Source organism: Arachis ipaensis, chromosome B03, assembly GCF_000816755.2.
Source record: "Arachis ipaensis cultivar K30076 chromosome B03, Araip1.1, whole genome shotgun sequence".
NCBI lineage: Eukaryota > Viridiplantae > Streptophyta > Magnoliopsida > Fabales > Fabaceae > Arachis > Arachis ipaensis.
Genome location: NC_029787.2, coordinates 86,328,546 through 86,336,905, shown reverse-complemented (window position 1 = coordinate 86,336,905; position 8,360 = coordinate 86,328,546). Strand labels below are relative to the sequence as shown.

Genomic DNA, 8,360 nt, shown 5'->3' with positions numbered 1-8,360 from the left:
TTTATATTTTTATATTTAAATCTAATTGATAAATAAAAAATAGAGTAATACTGTCCTCAGTCCTCAAAGAATTTATTGTCGGACAGATTTGTCCCCAACAAAATTTAACTAAAATTTTGTCCCTGACATTTTTAGTTATATACGTCCCCAGTGTTATATTTAAATCTAATTGATAAATAAAAAATAGAGTAATACTCCAAATAGTCCTCAAAGAATTTATTGTCGGACAGATTTGTCCCCAACAAAATTTAACTAAAATTTTGTCCCTGACATTTTTAGTTATACACCAGATACGTCCCCATGGCAGTTTGACCCGGTCAGGACGTCTTACGTGGAGGTTAACGGGCTGACGTGTTAGGTTAACTGCCACGTGTCACCTCCAGGACAATTTGGTCCCCCATCCAAACTGGACAAAACGACGTCGTATTGGATCATGAGGCGAACGATGTCGTTTCGTGGAGGACAAATTCGTCCCCACCATAGAAGGCAGAGTTGCGAAACGGTAACGTTTTAAATGGGGGACTTATCTATCTGTTCGAGGGAACTTATCTGCCTGATGATTATGTTTTTATAGGGACTTATTTGTTTGATAACCTAATGTTTGGGACCTATCTGACCTATATTTGGTGACATTACCCTCAAATATATTCATTGTCTTTTTTTGGTTTCATTAAAAACACAAGCTGATATATCTGGACCTGGTAGCTTGCAAAATTCTAATCCTCCCTCTCATGACACTCAAAGTGATCAGTTTCTAAACAAAATTAACCTACCAGAACATCTTTCAAAAACATTATCAACCGAGAGTCACTACATCTGCACCGCACAACGCCCATCCGCGACACAATCAGAGAAAAAGAGTGGCAGAATGGTGCTTTAATAAAAGTATGAGATGGACAGGAAGGATAAATGACATCTATTTGGCACGTAAGGAGAAGTATGGCCGGATCCATCTGTTTGCTTTCATCAGATATACTACAAAAGGAGGGGCATTAAAGGCCATCAAGGAGATGAATGGAATGCGATTAAGGAGCAAAGAGATCTTTGTGGGTGAGGCTAAGTACAGGAGGAGGATTGATGTCCGGGAAAAAATCACTACGCACGATGAAGATGTCAGGCAGTCTCTTGATAGAAAACAAGAAAAAATTAAAGAAAAGGATATTGAGATGAACGAGAAAGAGAGAGTTGTCTTGGAACACCATAGAAGTGAAGAATTAAAAATTCAGAGGGAACCGTTGGAGTTGGGATGGGATGCGGTGGTAATGATGCCACAGGGGCTACGGGAGGCAAAGCATGACAAGGATAAAAAGGTATTTGCTATTGAGGATTTGGATGAGTGGCATGAGGATTTTTTGAAAACGCGAACGGATAATCCTTTGGTGTATCTGGCAGTTACGGTGAATGCGGAATCTATGGATCTCAAACAATCAGTAACGAAGCAATCTTTGTAGTTGTGTTTTGTATGTATATGGTGATTGTTTAGGCAAGTTTTAAACTGTGTTGATTATCAAATTGTTAGATTGAAATGTCTCATTATATTTAGATGGATATGTATGAAATCAATTGTGGTGAAATAGTATAAAAGAAACACATTGCTTTTGGTTTGAACAATCTAGATGCCACTGGTTACAGCTGCCATGGTCTCAGCACTAACACTCTTCTGAGCCTTGGGCCTGATTACTGTTTGCCTTGGATGTCTAAAAGGTTGCTGAGCCTGGAATAAACAAAATTATTATGAGGATGTTTCATACAGATTTCAACATACGCATTAAGTCATTCAAAATTAGCATACTTGGGGATTGCATGAGACATTTTGTTGTGACATGTGAAGGAAAATCTTCAATTTGATTGTCATGAGAGGGAGGATTAGAATTTTGTAAGCTACCAGGTCCAGATACATTAGCTTGTATTTTCAATGAAACCAAAAAAAGACAATGAATGAATTTAGTCCCTACAGAAGTATAATCTTCAGGCAGATAAGTCCTCTCGAATAGGTCAGATAAGTCCCCCATTTAAAACGTTGCTGTTTCACAACTCTGCCTTCCATAGTGGGGATGAATTTGTCCTCCACGAAACGACGTCGTTCGCCTCATGATCCAATATGACGTCGTTTTGTCCATCTTGGATGGGGACCAAATTGTCCTGGGTGACATGTGGCAGTTAACCTGACACGTCAGCGCGTTAACCTCCACGTAGGACGTCCTGACCGGATCAAACTACCATGGGGACGTATCTGATGTATAACTAAAACTGTCAGGGACAAAATTTTAGTTAAATTTTATTGGGATAAATATGTTCGATTGTGAATTTTTTGGGGACCTATTTGGAGTATTATTCTAAAAAATATTTTGTCATGAGATATATATCTAAATATCACGTTACTTTTGTTTTTTTATTTTTTTTTAAAACAACACTAGAAAAAATATTTTTAAAATTCTCCAAACAAACCCTAGAAAATTATTTGATATTACAGCAAATATTAAAAGGGAATTATGTCATATTTTAGAAAATTTAAAGGAATGTTATATAATGAATGTGTTTACTTTTATAGTTTTAAGAATAAAACCTCACTCGTCCCTTAATTATTTGGATAAGTGACAATTTATCTTTCAATAAAATTAAAATGTCATGTCAATTCTTAAAAATTCATTTCATTAAATATAGATCTTCTGTTGACATCTCAGTCAATGCTCAATTTGTTTAGGATAGGTAGTTCTTGCGTAATCAGTTTTCTCCTAAATTAATACAAGTTCTTCAATTTTTGTTCATGAATTAGAAACTCTAACAAAGAATCATGAACTGCACAAATCAATTCTTAGCTTCAAATTACCGTTCATAGAGGTAGAGTGAGAGGACGATGGTCTTTGGAAGAGACACTTAAATCCTTATTTATTTTAATAAGAGATACTTAAACCCCTATTTATTTTAAGAAGAGACACTTAAATTTCTGTTAGCCCAACAAAATAAAATGGATAAAGACCGACTTAATTGGTATTTTGATTTCGTTACAGGACGGATTCACTTGTCAAAATAATTAGAGGACGCGGTGAGATTTTTCTCTAGTTTTAAAGTGTCACATGCGATGTTATCTAATCTAACTACAATAAAATTTAGCCTAAATATTAGAGTTATTAACGGAACCAAATCGATCATCAAGCGTGGAACCTGGAAATCTGGACAATTTGTTGTTGGTAAGTCATGACGCCATGCCTCTCTCAGAGGTGGCAATAACTTGTGACGATGCAGTCTTTGTTTCGAAGAATCCCACCATAGTATTAGTAATGCTCGCTTTATTTAATTCCCTTTAAATTGATGCAGATTCTTCTTTTCTTGTCTTCAGACAAAGGAACAACTACTGTCTTGCAAATGAATAATACAGTACACTTTGGAGTTCTTTACTTAATTATTGTGTCTATCTATTTATTTTATAATAGCTTATATTTTCCCTCACATGTAAGCAACAGTATTTTGATAATACCTCAATTTCATGTCATAATACTTATAATACGATAGCTAGTTTTAGTGTAAGATCGTATTTTCGTAATAATTTTTATAATTATTTATTTCAGTAAATAAAATATTTATTTAAATAAAAAATTCCTATATTAGATGTTAATTTTAAAACAAAGTAATTTCACTAATTTGCCCTTTGTGGGCAGTTGGGAGTTGGGAGTTGGGACCACTAAAATGGTATAACGATGAAATCTATGATCATTTGATTATTTAAAAACTACACACGTATCATGGAGTTCATACAGCGTGACAATTGATAATTATTAGGCACTATATCATGTGTAATAATTAGATCTTTCAAATCCATTGTACTCTGCATAATTATTTTACAATAATGTCTACTCAAACATATGTATCATTTAAAAGGATAAATTATTTGTCACCAAAGAAAAAAACGGATAAATTATATTTCTAGCTTTTTATTTTGGAGGGTAGGGGGGACTGGAAAACTATTTTAATAGTTTGATACTGATTAGACAACATTATGTTGTTTCAAAAATTAAATTCTTTTAAGATTTTCTATAATCGTTGTTTTCCTCTTTGGCAAGATTGGTGACAGGGAGATTCAGAACTATAATTTCATGTAAAAGACTTCAATTTCTACAACTAATTTACTCTTAGCATTGTTCACTCTTTTTGTGCTAGTATCACCTCTTTTTAAATGTTTGCCTGCTACATTAGTAATTTTGACAATAGGTCAATAGCCTGGTTCATTTATGTATTCTTTATTTCTAATTTCTTACCTTTGAATTTGAGGGAAAAAAATTTCTCTGTTATATATATCTATATTTCTCATGTTAGGAAGTTTTGTTCAATTAGTTACCTACTTTGGCCTTACATAATAATATAATAGAATATATAATAATTAAAGATGAATAATCTTCGTCACCTTGATAGTTAGGCAGAGCGACCTTCCCTAAGCACGTGGCACGAACGTTCCTTCACATTCGTCATTCATTACACATCGGAATTGGACGGAAAAAAAGCATCTTTTCTTCTAATCAAATCAATTCATGAAAAGATTAGGGTGGCCTTTCTCAAATTAGTTCATAAAAGTTTAGGCAACAAACAAGTACCGAGCATGCCGTGCCCTTTCCCACATTTAGGATGTGCAAACAAAAATTTCTTGTATAATTTAAAACCGAGTGTAATCTTTGTGTTTCTGTATACACTATACACCTCATGATGGTGAATTACATTTGAATTATCGACCAGGACCATCGGCAAAAGAAAAATGAAACTACTTCACATCTTTTCAGTTGAGGGCCCTTAAAAATTAAAAGAATCATATAACCAACACTTATGACTCAGTATAAAGAATATTTTATGTGAGGGCAACAACCATAGTCACACCTATGCATGTGGCATTCATACAGAAGAATTGCCCTGGCAGCTATTATTACACTTGCAAACGATTGAGCTTTGCAATGCACCAAATTCCTTTGAATCCGAGAACCGTTTTGTAGCAAAGCAGAAGCTTACCAACTTTAGAATGCACCATGACCATGAACCAAAGCATTGGTTCTTTTTTGGCTTCAAACACGAATTGGTAGGCCATAGTTCTGGTACACCCTTATGTGTCCATCCCATCCTGCTGTTACAATTACTTGGCCCCACATGTGAGAATTCGACATTCCCTTGCAAGCACTTCTCAAGAACTTGTACTCGGATTTGTACATCTTAGGCGACACTATGGTTTGGCACGGATCCGCGAGTGCCTCCTCGGGCCAAGTTGGAGAAACCTTTGGGACTAACTCTGACAAAAATCCACGGCCCAAGAAGAAGCAATCCGGGGAAGAGAGGAATGACTTGTGATTGAAATCGTCCCTCAATGACGGGGACAAGAGTGTTCCTGGCATTTGTTCCATGCCGCACCAAGGTATGGCAATTGCTGCGTTGTGGGACAGAAAACACTCGGAAGACCAAACCTTCTTCGCCTTGGAAGTATTCCTGTCATGGCCATTGTAATTCCAGACACACACATTTGAATCCTCACTTACTGAAACAATGTGTTTCCCGTCCAATGTGAAGGAAGCATGCATCTGACCAGCACTTTTTAGGCCTGAAAAGTGAAAGAGGAGATTGGTATGAACAATGATGTACTTTTGTCAAACTCTTATCCTACAGAGGGCCTTTTATGGGATGTGCTTGAGGAGATTTTCAGAGAAAGAATGGATACGAGGACCTACCCTTAAATTTGTAGATGACATCAACTCCGGAAAGTATACAGACGTGTGAATCAGCAGAAGCAACCAACAATTGGCTTGTGTCGATTGGCGAAAACTGAAATGATAAGATTATAATCACTATTTGACAAAGGAAGGATGATTACAAATCAGAAAAAGGGAATGGCAGAGACAACTAACCTGAAAGCCAGTAATCCTCTTTCCTGCTGTCTTCTTTTTGCCCCATAAGTTTAATTGAGCATTCAATTGCATATGATCATCTAAACAAGTAAAGCAAAAAGGATAAAAATGAGAGTTAGAAACTAAAAAGTTAAGGGAGCAAATGATGGGTGTTAAGGGAAAAATTAAAAGCAGCAAAACTAATCCATTATTTGAAAAACACATGCATTTCTACTTCCTATTCCTCCCGGCAGAATATATGCATACCTATTATATCATAGAAACGGCAATTGCCTGCCATAGTACCCATAATTGTGCCCTGCAAAAATAAGCAAACAAATTTTAGGTCTTAGGAACAAAGAAAAAAAAAATTCACCAAGCATGTTTTACTGCTAAAATTATAACATAACAGACCTTTCCATCAGGGCGGAAGCACACAGCAGTGACTATCTCTCTGATATCAATGTAATCAATAACCCGGCAACGAAGAACTTCCCAGATACGCACTTTACCATCAATCGAACCACTGATGAAGATGTTGTCATTTATGGGATTGAAATGCACACATGTAACTGCATCAAAGACAACAAGTACAACAGTATTGTTTAGCAAAACAACACACTGTAAGGAAGAATATTATCCAAAATTGTTCATATGTTTACATAAGGCAGAAGAGGCTCACCATAATTATTGTGGGAAAAAACACCGAGGCAGCTGTCTGTTCCAACTTGCCATAGGCGGACTGTCTTATCAACAGAGGATGACAGTAGCAACTGCAGCAAATAAAATACAAGTATAAATAACAGAAAGTTCCAAATCATAAGCAAATATAGGGATAATGCACGGTATATGAGACATATAAGAGTAATTGGATTCTTTAGGAAACTAACCCCTCTCTTCGACCATGCAAGGTCTAAAATGTCACCACTGTGGCCATGGAACTCGTGCAGAGGTTTCCCTGATATTCGGAAGGTCTTTGGTGGGATAATCACACAGGTTGAATCAGATGATCTCCTCAACTTCTCTGTTGTAACTAATTTTTCTTTATCTACATCAAGGGGAGTTACAAATGAATAAGTGTTCATTTTGAAGTATATACTTGAGGGATCATTGTCCAAAATGTGCAGTTCACTCGATCTTTCATCCTCAACCACCTTCCACACACGTACAACGCCATCTTCACCACCGCTAGCCAAATATTTTCCATCAAGGCTGAACTTCATTGTCAAAATAATACCCTTATGTGCTTTAAACTCCTGCTCAGTGTAAACAGAGGAGAGCTCCTTAAATCGCTTCCCGTGTGTATGAACTCGAACTCTTTGGATCCCAGTTACATCTGAGGAATCAAAGTCTTTGTTCTTCATTTCATGAAGCCCGTGATCATGAACAACACAAGCCACAACACCCAACTTCCTTAGCCAACCCCTCTTCGCTCTCTTTTTTCTAGCAGCCAAAAATCTTGAGTTCTCAGCCTCCCTCTGCAAATATCTCCGAACCAAAGGTGACTGCCCAATATTTCTGTGAAACTCTTCCAAGCTAATCAATTGGTTAGACCCGACAACACGCAGTGTATTAGGTGTTCCATCTTGATCCAATTTATCCATAATGTACTGTGTCCCATCATCCAAATTCTTTATCATACATGCCAAATTCTCATCACCCCCGGAATTTTCTAGTGAGCTCAAATTCGCACTGGACAAAGAATCCAATACAATCTGGTTTGAGGTAGAGGCAAGAGCACTCTCTGCAAAACCAGAAGTTCTTAGCACAGCCCCACTGGTGGCCGTGACTCGGTCAACTCCACGAGAGGATGGATCAGCCAAGTCGTCCTTTCCCATGACTGAATTCACATCACAATCAGATTCTAAACCCACCCATCTTAGGAAATTGAGCCGTCTCTGGTGAACACTTTCAAGGTGGTGGTTGTTTGTCCAATCCGGGAACCTAGTAAAATGTCCATCCCAAGAACTAGATTCATCTGATTCTGATAAACTAGAACAACCATCAGAACCAGAACATAAATCCTCACGGGTATCATAGAATTGGTCTTCATCCCCTTCCATAACAACCCCCTCTTTTTCCCTTTCCCCAATTCCAACCGTATAATCCCAATCAGACAGAGATTCCTTTCTTTGAAACCAGAAAACAGAAAATTACACTTCACTTTATTTTGGGGAAAAGGGAATCCAAAACAGCTGCGAGAATGAAAAACCATGAATCAGGAACAAACACACTAACGAGTCCAGAACCCCAAAAAACAGGTGGGGGAAATTGGAACATGAAGAGTGTAAAAGAGAGAAAAGAGAAAAAGAAAGTGTATTGGCTGACCTGTGTGAGCGTCAAGTTTGAAGATTGAAGGAGAAATCGGAGCAAAATCATAGGGATCTTCGCTTCATGTTTCCGTGTTGTGTTGCGAAAGTCTGCACTGTTCATCCACAGGGATACCTAACCACACCCACTTCTGGTACGGCAGAGAGAGAGAGAAGCCTCAAAAATAAGCCA

At 37.2% G+C, this 8,360-nt stretch overlaps 1 protein-coding gene across 1 annotated transcript; it reads right to left on the bottom strand.

Annotated features, from left to right (window-relative positions):
- LOC107630667 (WD repeat-containing protein 44) lies at positions 4,624-8,354 on the bottom strand. Its single transcript, XM_016333869.2, has 8 exons — positions 8,187-8,354; positions 6,749-8,053; positions 6,541-6,631; positions 6,273-6,430; positions 6,126-6,177; positions 5,880-5,959; positions 5,703-5,796; positions 4,624-5,575 (listed from the first exon to the last, which is right to left on the bottom strand). The coding sequence occupies exons 2-8, from the start codon at positions 7,919-7,921 to the stop codon at positions 5,049-5,051; spliced, it is 2,175 nt and encodes a 724-aa protein (XP_016189355.1). The 5' UTR covers positions 7,922-8,053; positions 8,187-8,354; the 3' UTR covers positions 4,624-5,048.

Excerpts from the sequence above, each read along its gene's own strand:
- LOC107630667 (XM_016333869.2), bottom strand. The coding sequence starts at position 7,921 with ATGGAAGGGGATGAAGACCAATTCTATGATACCCGTGAGGATTTATGT. Across the intron at positions 6,178-6,272 it reads GCTTCCGCCCTGATGGAAAG|GGCACAATTATGGGTACTAT; the intron begins GTCTGTTATGTT and ends TTATTTTTGCAG. Across the intron at positions 5,797-5,879 it reads AGAGGATTACTGGCTTTCAG|TTTTCGCCAATCGACACAAG; the intron begins GTTAGTTGTCTC and ends TTATCATTTCAG.